This window comes from Pangasianodon hypophthalmus, chromosome 5, assembly GCF_027358585.1.
Source record: "Pangasianodon hypophthalmus isolate fPanHyp1 chromosome 5, fPanHyp1.pri, whole genome shotgun sequence".
Taxonomy (NCBI): domain Eukaryota; kingdom Metazoa; phylum Chordata; class Actinopteri; order Siluriformes; family Pangasiidae; genus Pangasianodon; species Pangasianodon hypophthalmus.
In genome coordinates this window covers 27,870,050-27,895,998 of record NC_069714.1, presented here as the reverse complement: position 1 = coordinate 27,895,998, position 25,949 = coordinate 27,870,050, and the positions used below count along the sequence as shown (strand labels likewise).

General features: G+C 38.0%; 1 protein-coding gene across 8 annotated transcripts in view; it reads right to left on the bottom strand.

The window, feature by feature from the left end:
* map2 (microtubule-associated protein 2) overlaps positions 1-25,949 on the bottom strand; it is a 128,076-nt gene that overhangs the window by 48,342 nt on the left and 53,785 nt on the right. For all 8 annotated transcript variants that reach the window (XM_026912796.3, XM_053234337.1, XM_053234330.1 and 5 more), the window contains exons 3-4: positions 17,548-17,704; positions 1,175-1,412 (exon numbers count right to left, since the gene is read on the bottom strand). In XM_026912796.3, the coding sequence (XP_026768597.3) occupies positions 1,175-1,376 (202 nt within the window). In that variant the 5' untranslated portion in view covers positions 1,377-1,412; positions 17,548-17,704. The remainder of the gene's footprint in view (positions 1-1,174; positions 1,413-17,547; positions 17,705-25,949) is intronic.

Below are 25,949 nucleotides of genomic sequence, written 5' to 3'. Positions count from 1 at the left end.
GAGCTCCTCGCATTAGTACTTGCTTCTGAGAGTTGCCATGGCACCCAGTCCCCTGCAGTCAGCTCAGCCCTTTGTTCCACATCCCTGCAATCACTCGCTTTTACCTCCGATTTATGTTGAAGTGAGAGATCTGTATCTTCCGCCCCAGACAGAGAACAGCGTTAGTGTGCTATATTTTAGTACAGATGGCACAAATCCAATACTCAGGTTCGAGATCGGGCCAATGCCAGCAAAAAAAAAAAAATGGTGGCTTAGATATCAAAGAGAAAAAGAAAGAATTCTTTCTGATCTTGTAACAAATCTAACCTGAAATATTTGAAATTGCTTGGGGTGCAACAACATAAAGCAACAACAATCAGTGAGCTTTTTAGCAAAGCAAATGTGGACTTGTGACAGAGCCACGGTGTCAGAGGCTGTGACAAGCGACAAAGTGAGATTTTCTAAATTCTATGCAAATCCAAACAAGCACCTTGAATGATTTCTTGAAATCCTATAGTACATGTGGTCTGACGTTTCTTCAGTTCCCCACTCCCAGCCTTTACCTGCAATTACTTCCCTTTTAATGATTGACATGCAAAAATGTACGAAAACCTTTTTCTTACACTGGTTTCATATTGTCCTGTCATATATGACCTCTCACTAAATGTATACAGAGACATTACGAAGAAAAACAAAGCTTGGAAGGAAGCAGCAAAGATTGTTGGTGCCTCGGGTGCATGTGCATAGCTAGTATGGTTAGCTTGCTTTGCTAATCTGCCAACAAAGGTAGTACAAAGACGAGCATTTAACATGACTCAAACAACTGATTTTCATACCCATTAGTACATTAGTTAATTAGCTAGCTTAAGAAGCTTTAAATAGCTACTCCCTTTCTAATCAGAACTAAACAGACAGTACAAGCCCACAAACAACAACAGTAGCAGTCACTACACACCTCCATTAGACCAATTACAAGCAACATCGACGACTTCTCACTCGCTAGCACAAATGGCACCCTAAAGGGAACTGGAGTGTCTCTCCAGGGGAATTCTTAGAGATTGAGGGATATGGAACCCCTTCAGTAACTCTTACCCATCCACTGAACCCTTAAAGAACTCTTGTCTAGCTTGTAGCCCATGATTGCTTTTACCATTCGGATGAGTTTTAGTATGTGTTCTCAGTTTCAGGTTCCTACCTGCAGTAACTTCATGGCCAGAGGGCAGGTCTCCGTTAAAGCCGTTCTCTTTGGCGTAGGAGGCAGCGGTGGCGGCGTGCGCAGCACCAGGCTGGCACGTCCTGTAGGGGAAACCATTCTCTCCCACGGGACTAGAGGAGTCCTGGGTTCCTGGCGGTGCCCACTGGGAGGCGCTGTCCTCAGGCTGCCGACCGTCTGCCATCAGAACCGGGGGATGGGAAGAGATTTCGCCTTACTGCTGAAAGACAGAGAAAGAAAATTGCTTAGCTGACATATGATGCCTTTATATGTGGGAAAATTTACCATTTGAGGTTGAAGTAGACAGGGCAAGGTAAAGCTCTGAAGGTGAAGCGGCCAGATTTTCAAATGAAGCTCAGAAAAATCCAATCAAGCAGAGAGCGGAGGAGTTCCTCGATGTGATTTAGATGATGGTGTGCTAATAGAAACAATGATTAAGTGTCAGATCTGATCTGTGCTAAATGAGAGATTAAAAGAGAGCAAGGTGCCCATGCTGAGAGAGAGGGAACAATCCCAGTGCTTCATATTCATCTCTTAGCATCTTAGCGTCTCATTTTGCTTCTATAACACGCTAATTGCCATCTCACTTTCTTTCTAAAAAGCCCTAATGGCCAACACAACACAATACATTGCTAGCTAATCTGTAACTTAGCAGAGGAAAGGGGCCTATTAGCTTGCTAATTACATGCTTCAACTAGCATATATTAAACAAACTAGTCATCCACTGATAAAACAAAAAACTGAGGAAAGCCTTCATGTGAAGTGTGGTTTGATATAACCATGGCAGCTAAAAAGCTAGCAAGTTTCATGCTAAGTTTCACGTCCACAATGTTACAGAGCATGTGTTAGCATTTCATCCTGCTAACCTGCTTAGAACAAAGACCAAAGGACTATTTTTCTCTGTCACATTGTGGTGTTCTTCTTGATTGCTTTCTTTTTTTATGTAATTCTTGCCTTCTTGGTCTCAGAGCTCTAAAATAGAGCTATGTATGGATGCGTGATCATTTCTGTCTCATTAAAACAATTGTAAACTGGACAATGTTCTGAATTATTAGTGAATATGTTGCCTTATTTTTATTGTTCATCCATCAACTAATGAGAAACGCCCATATGCTAATTGCTTCCCTGATATAGAAGTTGTTGACAGCTAGCTAGTTTGCTTCTATGTTGCTATTTTTTTTTTTTTAAAAAGCTAGCTAGCTGCAATGATGTGTGTTTTATACAGTAGCAGCAAAACATTATTTGGATAATTTGTATATTAATGTGTCCTAAAACACAACGTGTCCCAGCCGTGCTGCCCACTTGCACGATTAACTGATTAAAAAAGTAAAAACTAGCCTTGGTTTACTATAACTGATGGTCGGCTCTGCTCAGGAGAGCAAAAATGAGAAGAAAGGATGAAAGAGAGATCAAATCACTATTGCATTCATATTTCTCCTTTCCACTCTCTACTACACACTCCTGATGTGCTTAACATAGCAATGCGTTTTTAGCACTCAGCTAAAATCAATGTGTGTGTGTGTGTGTGTGTGTGTGTGTGTGTGTGGTGCGTGTGTGTGTGAGGAGCTCAGCGCATGACTTATCGGACTTCTGGGATTCTCAGCATGAGCGCAGGGATTTTGAGCTGAATCAGCACTTTCTCTAATGTTCCAGAGTTTGGGAGGATTCCCGCCAAGTCCTTTCACACTGATTACAGCATCGTAAAGAAACAATCGGCAGGAAATCACTGAGCTCAGCACTTATCTAAGCCATGCTAATGAAGACAGGAATGGAGAAATGAACAGAGGAACGAGGGATTTCATCTCCTCTGCATCACATTAGGAGCTGCAGAGCTCTGCTCAAATCCTGATCGTAAAGTTGAGATGTTTTTCCCTCTTTTCCCTCGTCTCATCACTGTGGTTCCAGACAATCGTTAGGAACTGTAACAATGTCAGCAATACTTTAACACTCCCATGTGGCCTCAGCCTGACTGATATAAAGCCCAAGATGAGTTTACCTTCAGTAACCAAATGTATTATTGCTTATTTTATTGCTAATTATTGCTTTTTCTATTACAATCTGTCATCTTCAGATCACTCCAGAACTCAAAACCAACATCCAAACCTACAATGAATAACATCCATCCCCTAAAATCACTGACTCTTCATACCTTCACACTCCAGAAGTATTGGCACCCCTTGAGTTTAAAAAAAATGCTCCTAATTTATTCATTCATTTATCTTCAGTAAGCACTTTATCCTGGTCAGCGTTGCAGTGGATTCGTAGCAAAACCCGGCAACGCTGGGTGAAGGGTAGGAGAATTCACCCTGAATGGGATGCCAGTTCATCACAGAACATCATGCACACTCAACCACACCTAGGGGCTATTTAGCTTCACTAATCTGCCTATCTGCATGCTTTTGGACAGCAGAAGGAAACCAGAGAACCCAGAGGAAACTCAAGCAAACACGGGGACAAGTGACCTGATCTCAAGATCAAACCAAAGACCCTGGAGCTGTGAGCTGCCACAGTGCCGCCCTGTTTTGAATCACCATATCATATTAAACATCGTATTACATTTGCAAGCAAAGAAACAAATAATTAGCTTCTTCAGTCTGCATTTTCTATCCCTGATTTTATCAGGTTTAAAGGCAAGTGCTTTTGTTTAAAGGTGGTGGTCTAGAAACTACTGAAAAACTGAAAAATCTGGCAACCTTGGAGGTACGAACATCAAAAAGGCGATTTGCATAATCTGAAAATTGTGCATAGCCCGACTCTGAATACATGTAACTTTCCCCGCATAAATGTTGATGCAATTTTTTTTAATGTCCCCTAACAATTATATAATGTGGCCATACAGAGAGTCATATACAGAATAAATATTTTTGAATATATTTTATAACTGTTATAATAAACTTTCTGTAGTCTTTCACTTTCTCTCAGGTAGGGAAATATACAAAAAATGTACTAGCTATGGCTGCAGTGTGTGTGTGTGTGTGTGTGTGTGTCCTTCCCCTGACACACTCTGTAGTTTCTCATCTTCTGTGAGCTGGGAGACATTTTGCAATTTGCTTTGTGTTGCATTGCCAGAGAGCTTTCCTTTCGTCTTAAAACCTTCTACTGTAAACAAGAAAGAACAGATCTGTCTCACCCTTCCTATTTGTCTCTGCTGGAAGCATCAACCTGTCCTTCCTCCCACTCGCTTGCTCACACACTCAGAGCTCTGCAAGCGTTCATGTCTGTCCGATTACAGGTGAATGTTTTACTGGAACTGCTCGTCTTTTCCTGTTAGCGAGCCTACATTATCACTAAAAAACGTCATCAATAATGTGCTGTACCTTACACTGTTCTGTGTTATTCAGCTATTATACTGTAGGTAATTAAATGTTCCCGGTGAAAATTCAGATTCATTCTGTGTAGAATCCTGAAAATCAGACCATACCTGCCATAATAGTCAATATCACACATCTCCTCATTCAGGCATGCGTTATCTCATTATCTTTATAACTCAGTACTGGGCAGCATAACAGCTTGCAGTGTTCTGGTCTTCAATCACGCAAAACACAAAGCTCTTCGTCCCTTAAAGAGACTGCCACCTATTGTACGCAACTGTACAAAGCCTATTGATGCAATAGGCACACTATTATGACTTCGCAAAATTAAAAATTGACACAATTGTCAAGATTATACTCTGTCATTAACTATGAACACTCAACACAGGCTGAACATTAAAAGTGGTTAATGCTCATTTTCTTATTCCCTTTAAAAAAAAAAACCCTCCACAGATCTAAGAGCTAATACTTTAAAATACAAGCGTGAGTCAAATGAAACCCTTATTTTTTTTTTTTTTATTTTAATTATTTTTTTGCAAATAAGTGTCACAAAGTGTATCTTTTTCAACATAATCTCCATTTTGTTCAAAGTATTCCTCTAGGAAAAAAATGGATTCAATTCGAATTGATGCTGCACTTTTAAAAGTTTTCATTTGACTCACCCTTGTACATACCTTATATAAATAAATAATAATAAAAAAAACACAGAAATATGATCCACGCTCCATGAAATGTAATATAACTCTTTCAAATGGTACTGTAAAAGTATATAGAAGTATTATATTTATTTATAACATAACAAAGTTATAACCATTGTATAGTGGCCTGGACTTTTATTGTACGATCTAATGCACAGAGTTTTACTGCATTTGTAAATCAAGGTTTGTTTTTCAGACACATCCTCTCTGTTTTTATTACTGTTTCAGGACTCAAACCACAGAACAGGTCATAATTAGGAAATGAAAAAAAATTTATGTGCTGCAATGAACAGGTCTCTCTGGTCATAATTAAAATACTTAAAAACAAAGGTCTTGAATCTCTGACACACACTGCATGGTCCACGTTCGGGTTTTCTTTCAAATTCAAATGCCACCCTCCAAATTGTCCTTATCTAAAACATGGAAGTCTCATCAATCTCAAAGGGAGGTGACGCAGCAGTGTTTTGGTGAACCTTCAGTAAAATCCCAAACAGCTCCAGTGAAGAGCTTGTCTCATAACAATACACTGTAGCTAAGTACCCCTCAAACACTAAAAACCTGAATCAATCTGCGCTGCTTCATTAGAATAACATTGACAGAGAGGTGAAGGGCGCCATGCATTGTGGGTAATAAATCTGCTTATTTAATGGGGACACTTTTATCACAAAGCCAGCGTTTCACCTGAATCCAAATTACAGCGCACTTGATATTAGACAAGCTGTGAAATAGGACCTCACTGAACCCCCTTCCCCCCTCTCTTTCTCTCTCTCTCTCTCTCTCTCTCTCTCTCTCTCTCTCTGACTACATTCACTTTACAAGGTTGTAATGGCACAAATCAGATTTTCATCCTTAACTGTGCTTGTTTCGTAGCTGTGTGGGTAATATGTTGTGCTAGATTGGCTTCTTATCCAAGCAGGCAGTCAAGTAATCAGGGACGTACAGAAGTCCAGAAAGGCCATGCGTTCTTTCTTTGTTTGTGTGTGTGTGTGATCTCATAATAACAAAAGTTGCTTTCCCGAGATCACAACTTATTTTTTTGCATGTCATTATTGCATTATTGGCCATATATGCTACACATCAGGGAGCTCAATAACAGAAAGTACCTAGTGCAGTGGTAGAGTTATGGCTTCACAGCTGCAAAGTTGTGAGTTCGATTTTTAACTTGGGTGATTGAGTGGCGTTCAACTATATTTTTCACAAATTTCCCCTTCAGGATCAATAAAGTACATCCATCCATCCATCCAGTAATGCATTTTGACATAAGAAAAAAATAAAAGTGTTTATATACATATATATATATATATATATATATATATATATATATATATATATATATATATACGTATATATATATATATATATATATATATATATATATATATATATATATATATATGTATATATATATATATATATATATATATAATAAAACTTTTGTTATCTTTTTTTATCAAAATAATAAATAAATAGCACATGGCTTTTCTGGACTTCTGTAGGGATAAGTCTCTTAACTTCATGTTTTTTTTGCCCTAATTAAAAAGATATATGACCTAACTGGAACGTTTCCGTCTTGTTCATGAACAGATTATGGCGTCCAGAACAAATTATCATTACGACAAAGGCTTGGGCTGACAGTTTTTTTAATTTTATTGCCATTTCTATGATGCCCATATACTTTTTTATGGTCTTGTATGTCGATCACAATTGGTTATTGATTAAGTAAAGTACTTTAGTGTTGTTTGTAAGTGTTGAATAAATATACATTTGAATGTTGGTGTGGAGTTTGCCGAAAAGCAAAAAAAAAAAAAAAAGTACACTCATAGAGAATACGTTTTTCCACTGTTGATTAGTACCTTTAATATCACATATCACATCTGAAAGGGACCACCACACCACCAGAGGGCATCCTCCCCCAAATTCTCATTACTCTTCATCGGTTATCATGCTCATGTATCTTGCTTGTCTTTGTATCTTTGTATCTTGTTTAGCCTTTTGTGAATGACCCTTGTCTTCTGTTTACTCAGGATTATTCTTTGGATTTTGGAAATTGTGGAATTGGTGTTCGACACTTGCCTGACCTTTCGACCACTCTTTGGATTTACCCTTTGGATTTGGAAATATTGGTATCCCTGTATTCTGGTCCTGGTCTGTTTTGGATTTATAATGATTTTATTAATAAATCTCCTACCAATTTCCCTGAGTCATATCAGTTACACCAGATCAATTTGCCAATGATTATGTTATACTTTTTAGCTGTTTATAGTTACATGTAATATCCACAAGACAAGTTCATTCCTGTTTTCACTTACCTTATAGCAGCTATATTTTTGTGAATTTCCCTCTGGGATTAATAAAGTGATCTATCTATCCATCCATTCATCCATCCATCAATCCTTCACCAGCCTCTTTTTTCTCTCTTGGAGTTAATGAAGTTAATGTTGTCATGTTACAGAAAAAAAAAACAAGTCCTCTTTCTTGAGGACTTTCATGTGGTGGAAAACCTAAACTTAAAGCTCTGACTGTTACAAAGCACTGAAACTGAAGACTTCCTCCAAAAATGTTAAATCTTATGGAACACTTCACCATATCAGTGACAATGAGGTGCATTTAATCCATATATTATTTGGCTTAAATTTTCTGTGGCATACGCCATACAAGTCCCTGATTGAATCGTTACTATAGAAACAATAACGTATTAGAAAGAGCGCATTAATACAATCCTGTGCTTTGCAGAGCTGCTTCTGACTAGAATTGAGAATTCAACAGCACTGTAGTTAAGAATTAAAATATAATAAATGGAAATAGACAGGAATAATCAGTATAATATCCAGGTATTTAAGAGGCACTCAGCAGTGGGGTAGAAACTGTTCCAGACAAAACATTTAGATTATACAGCTTAAACACAGGTTCTTGTCAACTGCAAATGTGAATGTGAACCATCAAAGTAGACAAATCTGAGCTTGTAACATGAATGCAGCTTATTTTCTTCTCTTTCCTCAGCTCTCTCTTACAGACTGAATATCAAGGTCACTTTTAATGCATTTGTAGGCCTCCAGGCTGACAGTTTCAGAGTCGCAGTCACCCTAAATACCTTCAGTCCTACTGAATCATGGCGAGCGTATTTTGTCTAACTTTCCCTCGTTCCTGAACAGCGCCCTCTGGTGGACACACTGAGTCCCAGCAGCGCTGCCCACTCCGCTGGCATGTCCGCCAGGTGCTCCAGGGTGTGTAAACCTGGCAGAATTGCGCACTGGCCCAGTTTCAGGTGCCAAGACCAGTTTCAGGTGCCATATCCACACTGGATTATATTGTTCTGACTCTCAGAGCTGGACATGAAGACCAGTAAACAAAAAGCTCTTTCACACTTCACATTTCTGCCACAAGTTTCAGGTATCAGAGAGTGGTCTCAGAGAACTCAGAAAAGGTTTTCAACATTAGTTTAGGAGATCAGTTTCCTCAAAGGAACACATTAATGTGACTGGTGTCATTTTAAACCCATTCCATCCAAGTGACCTGTCAATTAGATTTCAAAATATACTTAAATAATAACTGAAGTTTAGACTGACATTTATTTTTTGCAAATTTAGACTGATATTTATGGCTAAAAAAGCCTGCAGCATCTAAAACAACACACATATAACAACATCCCAAAATCAGAGTGATTTTGGAAGACAAGCTGGGAGACGTGGACAGGAGGTTGGCATGGCAACCACAGCCCAGAAGCCCCCTGAGTCAGGAAGCAAATTCTCTTTAATGCAATTACACAGCACAAAAGTCCTACTCATTTAACAAACTTGATATGAAAGAGTTTATTTATTAATTATTTACTACTCAAAAAATGGCATTCAGGAAAATCTAGTTCGTTTGGGAAACAATTGTATCCTCTAAGATTTCCTGAGTTTGTTTAAATTCACATATAAGGAGACGAACCTAATGAGAACCTCCATGGATCGGCTTCAAATCATATAAATGCCTATGAGTTACTGCGCTTTTATTACACAGTCAAGTTTAACTCACTTATTTCAGCTGCACAGAAATTTAATGAAATTTTATGAAAATCTATTGTTTCATATTAATGTCTTGAAAGAAAGCAATCAAAAACAAATCAATACATTAAACAAAAATCACACTAGCCATTCAATTAGGACAAAAGTAATGGCACCCTCTAAAATGAGGAAGAGTTATTGTGTGTGTCTGCGCTGCAATGCCTGAGCTGCATTAAGGAAGATTTAGCAGACACTAAAAATAGGTGGCGCTCTTTCACCATTTAATCGCCATTTTGTCATTTTCAGCTCTCTGTGAGCTTTACCTTTTATGGAGTTTTGTGGGCGTCACTAAATGTAAATCTTCTGTTTGATAACTCAGTTAAAACAACTCAGTTAAAACTTGTACAACTGGGAGAAATTTTTAGTTCGGTTTGGCCTACAGAAAACATTTACACCTAAATGAGGCCTAATTACAATAAGCATGCAGAAAAACTTGCATATACGAGAAATTTGTGCTATTAATGTGAGTGAAATTCACTACAGTTGGGTAGATAAGGAGGTTGATTCCACTAATAAGACAGAAATCTGGAACGGTGGGAAGTTTTTGAGTGTCAGCAGTGATCCAGATGGTGATTAACACGTGCGTGTGTCTACAGCAGGGAGGAAACATGATGATCTAATGCAAGCAAGATCATGTTAATTAGTATGAATTTACTCATGTCATGCTGTGATGTTTGTGAGTTGAAAACTATAGTTCAGCAAAAAGATACATGATTTTCAAGTTAATCTGATTGCAGTGGATCAGCCAGGAATTCTTGAGGTTTAGGATCTAAATTTCCTTTCTTTTAATTCTGAACTGGAGCTACAAGGCTAATGTACAATGGGCTCCAAAAGTCTGACACCAGACACCTGTTTTGCATGCTTTTTTAATTAAATTTTTAAAAAAATCATTATAAATGATACTATCAACAATAACTTGAGTGAAAGTTATAAGCTCAGAAAAATTTAAATAATGAATTTCAAATTTTCTTAGCACTTGGAACATCCCCCCCTTTTTTTGCTATAACGATAGTGTGTATTTGAGTTTGTACAAAACCTGAAGATCAATGTTAGATCAAATCCATTGTAGCATCATCTGAACACGTGCTTCAATGGAATGGATAAGACTCAAGAAAACTGACTTTTTTACTAAAATGGTGAACTAAAATGGTGAACAATAACGACTTACAAACTGGGCTGAATTGTGTATATTGAATATTCAGAATATTGAACATTTCCTTAAAACTTTCTGTTTATTTCCACTATTAATTTAAAAATAAATTCTCGGATTTTAAATGTCGTTTCAGTCATTTGGATCCCACTGTAGCTAAAAAGTATTGACTATTAATGTTTACTAGGTAATTCTAAAAAGTAAAACACAAGTTACACGTCAATTAACAACCATACACAGACTAAAAATAATATTTCAGACACCAGATGCCAGAAATGCCCTTTTAAACCCTAAACTGTACACTACATGCAGAATACATGAGCATCATTTTAGTGTCAATGCAACTTACTTATCAATAAATAAGCAAAAATGGCCAACTAATTTCCTGCAGATTGTTTGTAATGCATAATGCATGATAACGGTGTGAAAAATCAGTCCTACATAATGTGCTGTATTTCCACTATAAAAGCAGATTAACATGACATGGAAATGTGTCTGTGATGTGATGAGGAAAATGTGGCACTTATTAATAATTCAGGCTACATTATAACACGAAAGAGCATCAAGAGCTCAGAGCAGTGATCTCCGCACTCAATTATCTTCTTCTATGTTAAATTGGTAGGAAAGAAAATGCCCTGCCTTGTTAATTCGTGTATGGATCATGATCTGATATATGCTTTAGTGTAAAATCTAAAACAGTAAATGGTGATGTCTGAGAATAACCACAGAGCAAAGCAGCAGAAATGCTTTTATTCCAAGAGGAAGCATATGGAGTGTGTTTAGAGAGCATGCAGGATAACTCAGCTTTAATGGAGAAATTAAGTTTGCACTTTTACAGTCCCCTCTGAAAGTATTCTTTCGTTTTTGCTATACCCTGAAAACATTCGAGTTTGAAACCAGAAGATGAATATAAGTTCCTGATATTTACATCTAGATGTGTTAAACAACTTAAAACATGGCACCTTTGGTGGCAGACCACCCATCACTTTGGTAGAGGTTAATCTTGGTTGCAGAACTCATCTCTGTATTTCTTTGCAAATTTCAGTCTGGTCGTCTGATTCTTACTACTGATGAGTGGTTTGCATCTTGTGCTATGACCTCTATATTTCTGCTCTTGAAGTCTTCTTCGAATGGTGGATTGTGGTACCTTCACCCCTGCACTGTGGAGGTAGTAGTTGATGTCACTGACTGTTGTTTTTGGGTTTTTCTTCACAACCTTCACAATGTTTTTGGCATCAACTGCTGTTGTTTTCCTTGGCCGACCTGTTTGATGTCTGGCTGTTAGTACACCAGTGGCTTCTTTCTGTTAGTACACCAGTGGCTTCTTTCTTTTTCAGGACGTTCCAAATTGTTGTATTGGCTATATCAAATGCTTGTGCAATGGCTGATTGATTTTCCCTCTTTTCAAAATGGCTTGCTATTCTCCCATAGACAGCTCTCTGGTCTTCATGTTGGTTTATCTTTTTTAAAAACAACAGCCTTTACAGGTGAAACCCAGGGCTTAAACTAAGAGTAGACAAAACAAAAGAATTGGCCTTGAGGTTCCAATACTTTAGGAGGGGACTGTATTTTAATTATCAAATAAATTAATACTCCGGAAATCATCCTAAAATCACCGGAGACTGCTCTCTGTCATTAAATCTTCTTAAAGAGGTTGGTGTTGTTGACAGTGTTACTTCAGTTCAAGAACTCAGTTTGGATTCAACTCAAATTATAAGGATATATAAGGATAAAAAATTAAACAACTGATTTTGCACAAAATGGCAAATTCACTCAATACACAATTAACTATATGATGTAGAAAACATATGTAAAACCAGCTATTGATATAAGTAAATACTGTGCAAACAGTTCAAATTTAATTAAAAATACTAATGAAAGTGTTAGTGTTATACAGTCAGAAGCTACGACCCCTTCACTGGGACTGACAGACACAGAAACCACGCCTCCTTCATGGGAAAGCCATGCCTCCTTTATTGAAACGGAGACAGAGACCAAGCCTCAATAACTGGAAATGACAGACAAATGCCACACCTTCACTGAGATGAACAGGTCAAAAAGCTTCATCTCCTTCACTGGAACAGACAAAAGTCACACCTCTTTCACTGGGACTGAGAGATATAGAGGCCACACCTCCTTCACTGGAACAGACAAAAGTCACACCTCTTTCACTGGGACTGAGAGATATAGAGGCCACACCTCCTTCACTGGGACAGATAAAGGCTGCACCTGTTTCACTGGGATGGACAGGTACAGAGGCCATGCCTTCACTGAAACTGACAGACACAGAGGCCACACCTACTTTGCTGGGACTGACTCATGCAGAAGCCACACCTCCATCACTGGGACTGACTTGTACAGAGGACACACCTCCTTCACTGTGAAGGACAGGTACAGAGGCTGTGCTTCTTTCATGTAGCTAAGACACAGAGGCCACGCCTCCTTCACTGGGACTGAGAAATAGAGGCCATGCCTTCTTTACCACATATATTGAAAGTTAAGCTTGTATTAATACCAGGTAAATAAATTCGGTCTCTCTCTGGGTGTCTGACTCAGTCTGTTGCCTCAATTGCTGCATTGCAGAGCTCTCAAATCACTGCAGGAGGCTGGGCCACACACACACACACACACGTACACACACATTCGCACAGTGTGTTGGTGGCAGATATGAGACTGAAAAAGCGACAGCAGAGCAGCATAGCATCTACACAGAGACAGAGTGCCATCCACCGGGAACTCTGTATACAACCAGAGCTGCTTAATTAACAGTCCAGCAAAATCCTACATACACATCAGCCTTTAAAATGATGAGTGTGTTGCACCATTATATAACTTTATGACTGGAGTATAGAGCCACTGAAATAAATAATCACTATAATATAGCAGCTTCCATACATTTAGGACATTTTCACACTTGAGGTTTTTTTTTTCCAAGCTCTCATTTGGTTTGTTCACCGAAGTGTGAAAGCTGTTTTTGAGCCCAGGAGCAGTCCAGAGAACAAATTCTCTTAAAAAACAAAGGTCTGGTGCTCACTTCAGCTGAACCGTAGTTCATTATTATCAGGGTGTTCAAAATTCTTTGGCAGTGTACTGTGTATAGAGTTTTTATACTGTAAATTTTATAAAGTTAAACTGTGATTATATCACAAGACAGTTGAATTCCCAAATCATAAAGTGTTGATTATTTTTCTAAAACAGCAGCCCTGATGGTAGTTCAGATGCAAGGCGCATGACATCACAGGTTTATATTAATGCACTCACTCTAATATGTTATAATCTTTTTTGTAACAAATTAAATAGGGACTTTGAAGCCTAATAAATATTAAAACTGATTTTTAAAAAAAAAAAAAATCCTAAAATCGTTGATGTGTTTTAGGACACATTTATGTAACATTTATGGAAGGAGTCTCCAGTGTAAGCGCTTTGTAAGAATCGTTAAGTTTTTTGCAGTTTGCAGGTTCTCGTTTACATGACATACTGCGTTTTTTGGGTTTTTTTTTTTGCCTTGTTAACTTAGAGAAAAAAAAAAAGAGAAGCTATTGAGGGAACAATTGTTTATAGCTGCTATAACTGAAGTGAGAACTTGTCTCATGGACATTCTATAACATTAAATGTAACTATAAATGGGTAAAGAGTGTGATGCGTTGTTCATTAATAATTTAAAATGGTAATAGTTGACACATTGCTGTGGTATAAGTGGAAAAACACACATTGAATTGTGTTGTTGTATGAAAATAATAATTATTTTGGTATAACAGCATTGTCTGTCATGTGTTATTCCTTACTTTGTCTGCATACATTCTTTTTTTCCACTCAGAAATCCACTGGGGCGTCAAACATTTGCACGTAACAGTATTTTATTTTCACATGATGATTTCTCAAACATTCAAAATCTATTTTTAATAATGCAATAATTCTTCAATAATAGATGTCAGCTCAGCAAATATTTGTATTTGATGATTAATGGAATACACTGAGCATGTTTATTAGATCAGTGTACCGTAAAAAAGTGACAATGTAAAAACAGCTCTTAAACATCTGTTAAATGGGACATTTGGGACTTTTGGCTAAATAACTTTCACCACATCTGCACTTACAGGACTGATTTGACTGAAATGGAAGGAAGTGGGAGATCAGTCTTATATAATTGCTTGCAGGTATTGATGTCTGTCTGGTGTGTGTGTTTGTGTGTGTGTGTGTGTGTGTGTGTGCGTGTGTGCATGTGTGTCTGTATTGAGATGCTCAATAACAATCCACATATGAATGTCAGATTTTTTAGCAGGCTGCGCTGAGATGGATAACAGGCACGTAAACTGTGGGAGAATGATCTAATTCTTGTTGAATGAGTCAGGACATTAATAAACAAGATGGCTGCTTTCTGTTAACACAAGCACATGTTAGTCACACTCCATATACTCATATACTAAACACGTAACTGATGAACTCCACCATCCAACCTCGTTATTCTCACGTCAATAACTTTTTACAAAACATCATTTTTTACTATCCAGACATTGCAGAAAACAAATTATTCAACTAATTAAAACACTTGGGGGTGTGCTGTTATAAAAAGGAATCAACGACGGTGTCTGACACGTTGTATTCTTATCTACTTAAAGTAACTTTTGATGCTGTGGAACATGTTCATGTTTCTGTTATCAGTTACGTTATAGCATCTATAAATAGTTGTTCACTGTCTTTCTTCCTCTCTTGTTACTACAGAAATGCTAGCATAGTAGAACGAGTGCATTATTATAAACCTGCAGCTGATCTGTAGCTGTGCTGTTATAGAAAATTAATCAACACCTTCTGACCAATCAGATTTTAACAGGTATAAACAATAGTAATTCCTGGAAGATATGCTCCCATGAACTTCTCATGAACAACTGATGAGGCTCTCTGTGTGTGTCTGTGTGTGTGTGTGTGTGTGTGTGTGTGTGTGTGTGTCATTATCATGAGCACACCTCTGCCCTTTAACCACCTCACCATGAACACAGCCATTAAACCCTTTAGAGACTCACTCACAATCATCCATTCCTGATAGACAGATAGGCAAACACACACACAGACAGACAGACAGATAGATAGATAGATAGATAGATAGATAGATAGATAGATAGATAGATAGATAGATAGAAAAAAAGGAAGGTGATGCTGAGGGATAAACAAAGAGAAAGAAAGAACCTGAGTGAGAGAAAGAGAGAAAGATAGAGAGAAAGAGAGACTGAGTGAAAGGGAAGAGCAGTATTTATTATATTTGGGTTTTTATTCCAGCGTCACGCTCATTCCCACGCATTCAACCCACACACAGCTTTTAGTGTTTCTAGAGCCAGGCTCTCTCTCTCTCTCTCTCTCTCTCTCTCACACACACACACACACACAGACACACAGGCTTACATATTACTGTCGCTAAATAATACCCTCTTTTGCTGCATTTTTTGGTTAAAAATCTGTCATCCTCTTCCAGCCATTGCTATTGTTCATACTAAAGCATTACTGAATTCTCAAAGCTGATTGGTCAGTAGCTATTGATTAATTTTAAATTTAACAGCAGATCTGACAATAGTTCTGGATGCAAATCACATGTTCTCATTCTAATACATTGTTTCCTATATAGTTACATACTGTACAGATGTTTAACAAAGAAATCATATAATCATTGATATGGTCAAGTTTTCTGTAAGGCGACAGTTATTTAACATTCTGTAACATTTTGAAGAATTCACAAAAGCTATAAAAAATGTAACACTGTAACTTAAATTCTTCCAACAAGGGAAAGTCTTACAGGACATTGGATTAATTATTCTTCATTCTTCTACTTTTTTTTCTTCTAATTATTCTACTTAACTTCAAGAGAAAGTGACTTGAAGACTGTTTATACTGTAGCTGTTATAATGTAAGAGGAACTAACTTGTTTAGTCAACATTAAATGTAACTATTAATGGATAAAAATGTGATGCATTGTTCTTTAATAAATAAATAATTGTATTTGTTGTGTAAGTGTAATTGCTTGAGTATACACTGCAAAAAAATGACAGCCAGTGAAAACATCTTGAATATAGTCAAATTGAGCTAATATTTCTTATTATAAGACTCCAATAAACTAAATATATGATTATTAACCGTATTTTTAGACACTTTTTTTTACTAATTTCAAACTGAAATAATATTGTTCTATTTGTGGATAATTTTGTTAATTTATTTCTAGGAAGAATCAAAATTATCTGGCAACAGAATAGGAAAATGTAAAGGCATCTGAAAACAGGCTGGATAATTTTATATTTGGTTTATAATAATCACATAATAAGAAACATTAGATAAATTTGGCCAAGATATTTTCACTTGCTAAGATACCATGTTTGCAATGTAAGAGGAGTAAATACTTGGGGATTTACTTTTAGAGAAAAATAATCAACAATGGGGTGGTGTGACGCCACCAGATGCAAACCGGAGTTACTCTTACTGAAGTTTACTGTCCTATAACTGCACATCCCCAAGTGATCTGTCATGTTTTATTGCCCTGGGTGTATCTGTAGACAGATTACAATCATTTTTTAGACAGAAAAGTTTTCAGAGTCCAGTCTACTGAAACCTTTTGACTCCATGTTATAATCAAGAGCTACATATACTCGAATAAAACACCACAAGTGCTTGTATTAAGGAGAGACTAAAAAACTCACTCACTACCTCATAGAAAATTTGACTTTCATTCATTCATTCATTCATTCATTAAATAAAAGCGTTCCGTACACTTCCAAACATTCCATATAATATGGAATGGAAAGACTGCAAAGACAGCCCATTTTGGATTCCTCAGGGTTATGACATCACTACCATAAACCAATTTGCATATATGCAAATACTTGTAGGTGTTATGAGGAAACAGCTATACAGTGTGTTTTTCCTGTTCCTGATGAAAATGTATCTTTGACTAGCCTTCCAAAGCATTCAGAACCGTCTCCTAAAGGAGTGGCTGAAGTTTATTGAGGACTTCACTCCGCGCATAAGAACCACACAGACCTCATAAGTGCACTTCAGGGAAGAAAAAAAAAAAAGGAGAGAAGCATAAAATACTGGCCCTCTAAAGCTCAGAGCAATATGTGGCCTAATCTAATTCTTGATTATTACACTCTGGGTGAAAGAGTTTTACCTGTCCAGATAGTGATGGCCTCCAGGTGACGATGGCGGCTGTGTGGTGTGTGTGTGTGTTTGAGTATGTTTGGAGGCCTGTTTCTGCCCTGCGGAGTCACTTAGAGCGCCGACACGATGGGAGAAGAGCGAAGTGAGAGAAAAGCTCCAATTCACACCTGGAGCCAGGAGAGAGAAGAAAAAAGATGGGTCATTATTTTGACATACTAGAACCTGTAATAGGTAGAGTAGCGCAGCTGTGTGTGTGTGTGTGTGTGTGTGTGTGTGTGTGTAAGGGGCATAAGGGAATACACATCTGTTTTAGCCACAAGATATATATACACACAAAAATACAGTCTAAATTTCTCTCTCTCTACACCACACCACACACACACACACACACACACACACATAATAAATAAAACTACCCATAAAACATCTTCCTGTATACACAAAGCAAAAAAAAGAAAAGAAAAATAAGATATTTTATTTTTAACCTCTGGGAAATGGTCATATTTTTTGCTGCTACACAACATGAGTATGCGTCACTACAGCACACAATACAGTCCCTAACGTTTCTGCTATTAATGCAACAGCAAGATGTTTTTTCAGCTTCTTCCCCTCTTCTCTATTTGGCAGAGGTTCTGCTAGATCAGAAATGCTAGATCAGCACAGAAGGCCATACGGTTTGATTCCAGACACTGACTACTCCGTCAGCCAAACACTGTATTTTTTATATTTATTTTTTGAACACTATATTTTACTATTTGTGTCTAAATTTGTGTCTAAAGTAAATCTAAAGTAACTTTTTTCTATTTTCTTGAAACAATCTAGACCTAAAATATGTATTACTTTAATTAGTCACGTTAGGCATCACATAAACTATATGGCCAAAGGTTTGTGGACCCCTGACCATCACACCCATATGTCATTCTTCCCCAAACTGTTGCCACAACGTTTGAAGCACATAATTGTATAGAATGTCTTTGTATGCTGAAGCATTAAAGTTTCCCTTCACTGGAACTAAGAGGCCCAAACCTGTTCCAGCATGACAATGCCCCTGTGCACAAAGCGAGCTCCATGAAGACATGGTGTGTGAAGGTTGGAGTGGAAGAACTCAAGTGTCCTGCACAGAGCCCTGACCTCAACCCCACTGAACACCTTTGGGATGAACTGGAACACTGACTGAACCCCAGACCTCCTCATCCAACATCAGTGCCTGATCTCACTAATGCTCTTGTAGCTGAATGAACACAAATCCCCACAGCCACGCTCCAACATCTAGTGGAAAGCCTTCCCAGAAGAGAGGAGCTTATTATAACAGCAAAGGTGGGACCAACTCTGTGTTAATCCCATGATTCTTTTCCCATGCTCACATACTTTTGGCCATATAGTGTATTTATGGTTTCCAGTTAACACTACCTCTGTATATGAGTCTTTTATCTATAGGCTAGAGATGTAACCAAATACAAATACATTATTCTCAATAAACGTATCATGTGTTTTAACCTGAATCAAATACAGATACGAATAATAGGAGACATACTTTTTTGGCAGAAAGGTTCACTGGACATCTGGTTGAGTCTTGCATTTAGACTGGGATTCCCTGGGACACAACAAAATGTTGCACAAGTGGGAGGCGCGAGCGAGCGGTCAGATATAAAGCTCTTGAGACAAAGAAAGCTATGCGATGCATTTACAGCTTTCATTAATCCTTAGTGACTGCCAGTTTAGGGTTATGGTGGTCTATATTAGGCTACGTATGTGTTTATATTTTATGAGATACAGCCAAATGAATCTGTTAGAAAATATCACAGGTAGGTACAAACAAATACAACTGTGAGAGTCTTCTGGTTTAGGCCACACCTACAGATACAGATAAGGATTTTTGAGCCGTTAAGAGAAAGAGATAGCGCCATTGCACTGTACCACTAGTATAGATGTGATGGTTTTACCCTCCAAGTGCTCCTGCCTTTAATAAAACACTCATTTGGCACCATATTAGGATCTGAGAGCGAGCAGTTAATAAGTTCCACACAGATTTAGCTTTCCTTATTTAATCACAATTCTGTATCATTTTGTTTGGTCTGTGGCAATAATAATGATTAAACTGTAATAAAACATAGGAAACTCCATGTGTTCAAAAACGTCCCTTACAGGGCTAGTTCAGCCGACATGCTAACATTAAGAGAAGCTAGCGGGGCATTAACCTAATCTCCACATTGTCTATTTTGGGTCAGAGATAAGTTCTACGCTGATCCACCATTGGGTTACATTCAAACTGCCATATAGATGTATTATTAGCATTCAGTGTTCAAGATCAGAAAGATGGTAAGATGAAGTAAAGAATGTTATGCAGGTAGTAGATGTACTCTCAGAAATAAAGGGTACTAAACTGTATTGCTGCTTGTCACTTGGGTGGTACTCTCAAGGGTACTTTTTTTCTACCTTTAGTGTGTATCTATTGCATGGTAATGTGAATGTAGTTACCTTTAAAAATGACTTAAATCACACAATTGGACATTAAGGACCACTCTTGTACTTTTAATAAGCTTTTAGAGTAGTACTTTAAAGGTACACAACATGCACCTCACCTTTTCAGGTAAAAGATACGCATTAAAGGTACAAAAGATGACCCCTAGTGGTGCAAAAGAAAAGATTTCCCTCTTTCATCGCAAGCTCAAATCCCGATGATGCCACAGCCATCTGTGGCCAGGAACATCCCTCTCTGAGTGGGAGGGATGTTATACTCTCTCTCCCCCTGTCAATCACAGTGACACTAGCCAATCATGGGCATCTGAGAATTCATGTTTGGGGAAGAGGGTGGATCTCACCTTCCTCTGAGTGTGTTACACTGCCCTATGATGCAGCATGAGCAGCAGAGTTGTCTCATGAGGAAGCACCTATTAGCTTTCACCCTCTCCGGCTCGTAACTGTCATGTGATACGGGAGAGCTGGCTGGTGGGAGAGAAATGGCAGGTGACCAAACTGGGGAGATAAATGGAGGGAAAAAAAGGTACAGTAGATGTACCTGTGAAGGTACCAACCCAGCGACAAGCAAGGGTACAGTTTGAACCCTTTGTTTTGAGAGTGTGATCCGTCTTTACTTAACAGTTTGTTTCTAAAATTTTATTTAAAAAAACAGCTTCCCATTTGGGGTTATTTTACCAATTGTTCACTTTCATTCTTATCTTGAGTTGCCATGGTTGCACTAGTAGTACCTGGGAAGTGTGGCATGGCCACATCAACTAACTAGCTACATTTCCTCATTGGGCAGATGATTATATTTCCCCAAAGAAACTTACATTTGAGCAGATGAAGGTTAAAGGTGTTGCTCAAGGACCCAGTAGTGGCAGCTTGGCAGTGTTGGGATTTGAACTCACAACCTTCTGCTCAGCAGCCCAAAGCTTGAACCCCTGAGCTAAAACCACCTAGCTACAGAATATTTGCAAAATATTGTCACGGTGGACAAGACAAATAACCCTAGAGAGTGTTAGGTGTAGGCTTTTATTTGAATAAGTGTGTACTCGTGGCAGAATGATTCAAAAACAATGTTTACTCTTCACAATCAATTTGTCTATTTGCAGCAAAAGCACCGGCGCTGTTCTATTTGTGTACGTTAAACACTTCAAGCACGTAGCAGCACGGTGACTCTCACCAACTGCGCTACTCGGTACAAATATCTAATAGGAACCAAAATTCACAGCTATTTTTTTCTCAGTGAGGAAGAAAAAATGAAGCGTACTATCATCCCTCAGTCCCATTAGAAGTCACCACAGCTTTTTTGGATTTCATTTGCATAATACCGTGACCGTGGCATTATTCCAGGAGACATGATGATAAAACGATCAGAATGAAGATCTTCATTTATTAGGACATGACAGCAGTTTTGCATGCTTGTCATGTGCAATAAACAGCACTCATAAGCACTTACTTCTCTTTTAAAATGTATAAAAATGTATTTATTGCACAGATTAGCGATGTGCTGATGATCACTACTCCAGTCTGTGTCAAAACTGTGTGAGTATGCACTGCCTCCAGCTTTTTGCAGTCAGCTTTAGCAAGATATCTGTGTGTCTGTGTGTTTATTTCAGTCCTTGATATCTTCTCATTTATATCATCATATTAGTCTCATTTTTTTAAAAATTGCTTTTATATTACAGTCCACATGTTCTATCCCCCATATCTTTAAAGCTGGTGGTCTAGACAGTGTTGAAAAACACCATCTTGGACACTTCTACTCAAGAGAATGGAATCAAGCAGCTGCTTAACCTGATTCTGAATACGAGTAACTTTCCCAACGTAAATACTGACATAATCTTTAGACTCAAGTCGCCATTTTAGAATACAGCCCACTGTGCACATATACTGAATGACCACCTATTCACCAACTAGGATCACTGTACATATAATGGCACTGTAGAATTTATAGTCCGGTGAGCCCTCGTGCCCTGCGGATGGGGGCGGGGTCACCCTGAAACAGACCATACCCATCATGAGAGAAATGCATCATCACAGGATAACGGTGATCAGAAGAAGAAGAACCACCAAATCGATATTTATCAGTAAAAGTATTATGAAGAAGTAAAAGAAGTGCATCTGCTCTGACTGAGGGCAGTTAAAGTTATAAAGGTAATTAAAGTAAAGACAAATGGAGGTCAAATTGCAGTCAGGAGCCAAGACTGACCTCAGGGTCTGCAACCTACAAATCACACGGCCACGCGCCGAGCCGTAGCGCTTCCTCCTGCAGAGCTTAAATGGATGGCCACAATAATGTGGAGCCCTGAAACGTCTACAGCGTGAAGTTCGCTGTAAATCCCAGCTGTAATTTGTCCATTCACAGAGGCCTGCTGTTATATAAAATATAACTACTGAAATATTTTATGGGGTTCCTCTAGCTCACTGGATGCAAACACCTTCATACAAATGACTGTCTAAAATATAGGACAGAAAAGTGTCTCTGTGGAATCCTTTCGAAAGGGCAAACTCATCATAGGGTTCCTCCATAAAACCTTTAAGGGCTCTCCCAAAGGGATAACCTGAAAAACTCTTTAGGTGCTAGATTAAAACAATTTTAGCTGGTGTTATTACTTCATCCATGAATATTTCTCAAAGAAGATTCCATTAATACTAATACAATACAAATACTGTGCGAGTTACAAAGACTTATTGATTCACAGCAGCATCTCAAATCTTAATATTTCCCTTTACACATCTGAAGAACCTTTGAAGAACCGTTTGTTTTCTAAAAGTACGCAATGAGTTGCCTGCCTATCAGGTGTACCAATCTAGTAACTATTAAAGTGGCCACCTTGGTCATACACATCTACATTTCCAAAAACGTTATTATGTTATTTTATTAACTCTAAATGGCTAACATACCGTAAGAATAACACACTTGAGGACGTGCTATGACGGGGTCCTGAGATGACGCCCAACGTGAAGTGTAGTTACTGTCACTACATTGAATCTGATGCTAGCGGCTGATGTAAAAGTGTGACAGTCTTTTATTTTCTGATGCATTACCCAGACTTCTCTGTTAACCTCTTTAACATTTTTATGGTGAATGTGCTAGTTTACTGTAAGTTAAGCTGTATTTACTAACCATGGATTTTATTTTTTTTAGAGTAAACCTGACTTGCTTCCTCCATTCCATGGGCTTCATTAAGATTTTTTTATGAGTCCCAGAAATGTTGAAAGATTAATGTTATGTTTTTATGTATTCTTATATGGAGTCCAATATCAAATAATGTGATTAAAACAACTGTCTTAAGGGATTAGCTTAATTAATTACAGTTAACAGATCTTAAAGCTGCAGTGCATATGATTATTAAAAAAATGAGTCAAGAGACTAGAAATACTTTCTAACATGTGTTCCTGAGTGGGAATTAATGAGAAAAATACACATTGGCAACAGATTTTGAGTGAGGAATACATGAATACTCAAACCTCATCCTAATTCACATATTACTGCACCAGACAGTACATCAGTACAGCTTTAGTGTCATTAATATTTCATTATCTTAGTTATTATATGTTAATATAATTATTATTATTATTGTGCATTATACAGTTTAAGATGCGACCTTGAATCTCTCTCTGAATGTGTACTGACTTTGCACTGGCATCTTAGAAATTAATCTGTGTGCTCACGTTATTTCACAACGCATGTTATGAAATCTCAGGGTACTAAGCTGTTCCTGTCCTAGCCGCTGGGGTAGGGTATCGTTCACCTGGATATGTGGACCTGTAAAAAGATTTAAGTTACATAATTGGACTGTAATTACCTTACAGAATAAAGCTTTAAATAGACACTTCATGCATGTTTCTAGGTAAAAGATACACACTAAAGATACAAAATGTGTGTGCTTGAGAGTACCATCCCAGAAACAAGAAATGGTACAGTTTAGTACTTTTTTTTTCTTTTTTTTTTCTGAGAATGTGCCTAGCTTGTAATAGTATGTTTTTCTATCAAAATCTTCTTCTCCAAAATCATTACATCCAGCACTCTGAATCCGTTCAGGTTTTCAGTTTTGTCATCATGATATTTCGTGCTCATGTTAAGAATATCTGATTCGTTTCTGGCAAAGATGCACGAAACGTTAAAGCGTTTAAAAGAGTAAAATCAACACAGCATAATTTTACAGTTTTCACTGATTGAAAGCATTTTCTATAAAGTAGAAAAGACAAAGAGAAAAGCAAGAAGAAAGTAGTGTGGAACTGTATTATATCATCATTATTATAACATTATGTATGTACTTTATACGCTGTGATTTACATTTTGGTTAAATTACAGAAACATACCCCAGCTCAGCTCCCCTGTCCTCCTGCCCAAATTTACCCTCTGCTCGGGTCGAGACCGGGGATTTACTGGTGCCAGATGTGAACTGATTTTACCAATAACAAGTGAAGCGCAGTGAATCATGAGGAGTCAGAAGAGCAGTTAGTTTAGCCTGAGAGACCTGCTGTAGAGAAGATCAGTGAAAAGTGTTTTCATCTCTTTTTCTCCTTCTCTGTCTCTCTCTCACTCTCTCTCTCTGCCTCAGGAGACATGAGCTGGAAAGCACAGCATTTTCTCTCCACTCAAAACAAGCGCCTTTAGACACATCGAGTTCTCAGTTGTGACTCACTGACCACACATAACCTCCTCACTCTCAAAACACACACACACACACACACATGGCAACTAATCCACACACCAAAAAGCTAATAAGAAAACACACAAATACTCATAACCTGCACAAAAAACCCACAGTATCTAATCCACACACCTGGGCACTTTTAATAACAGTTTAATAAGAAAACACACTAATGGATACACACGTATACACGTACAGGGATGTAGTAGTCATGTGACTGTGAAAACATGAACTTCTTGCACCGAGAACATATCTTTTTATTCTTTCAGTGTATCATGTTATTGATCTTCTGTGTGGTATCAGTTCTTTGAATCCGAATCAAACCTCAGAATTGATTCAGAATCGATTCTCAGAATAAATCACATTACTCCTCAACACCTTCTATCGCAATTGGATTTGACTCCGAAAACTTCAGCAGCAGGTTCAATTAGACTGATACGGAAAAATCCTAATTTCGTACCATTTCCAGTAATGTGCACACACTAGGGGTGTAACACAATGCCACTATTTGTATCTGTATCTGTTTAGTGCTCCAAATATCTGTACTTGTATCTGTATATGGATTTAAATTGTAAGTGGGTGTGGCCTAAACTGGAACCCTAAATGAATCCTACGACTATGCGCTCCAAAACGTGAAAACACTGGAAAAGAAACAAAACACAAACTAGATGTAGAAATGTCAGCAGCGTCATTTGTATTTGCACCTGCTTGTGATATTTTCTAACAACTTTCGTTGGTTCTAGTTTTCTAAATATAAACTAGTAGCCTAATTTAAACCACCACCACCCTGACCAGGCAGTTACTAAGGACGAATGATTGAAGTTAAGTAAGTTCACGTTAATGATCGTGGTCTTTTGTCCCACAACTTTCATATCTGACTGCTCGCTTGCACCCTCATGAAAGTAAAAACTAACTTTTCCTTGCGTCTTGCAGGATCCCAGTCCTGATGCACACATCTAATCTCAACCATATGCAATGTGAACTTTTCTTAAAAAAAAAAATCCAATAGTGCGCCTCCTATTTGTATCTGTTTAGAAAATGTTATCTGTTTGTTCTGAATAATGTATATATAATTTGTAACATCCCTATCACACACACACACACACACACACACACAGAGCAGTAAGGCGTATTGCAGGAAGGTCTGGAAAAGCTCAGTGCCGTTCTCCAAGCTCAGTGCCTGCGATCTCTGCTGCGGTCTCCTTTCTGTCTCTTCAGGATGTCATTATGGGATTCTGGAGGAACTCTGCTGCATCTAAATTAGCCTCGGCGGTCTGTGAGCCTC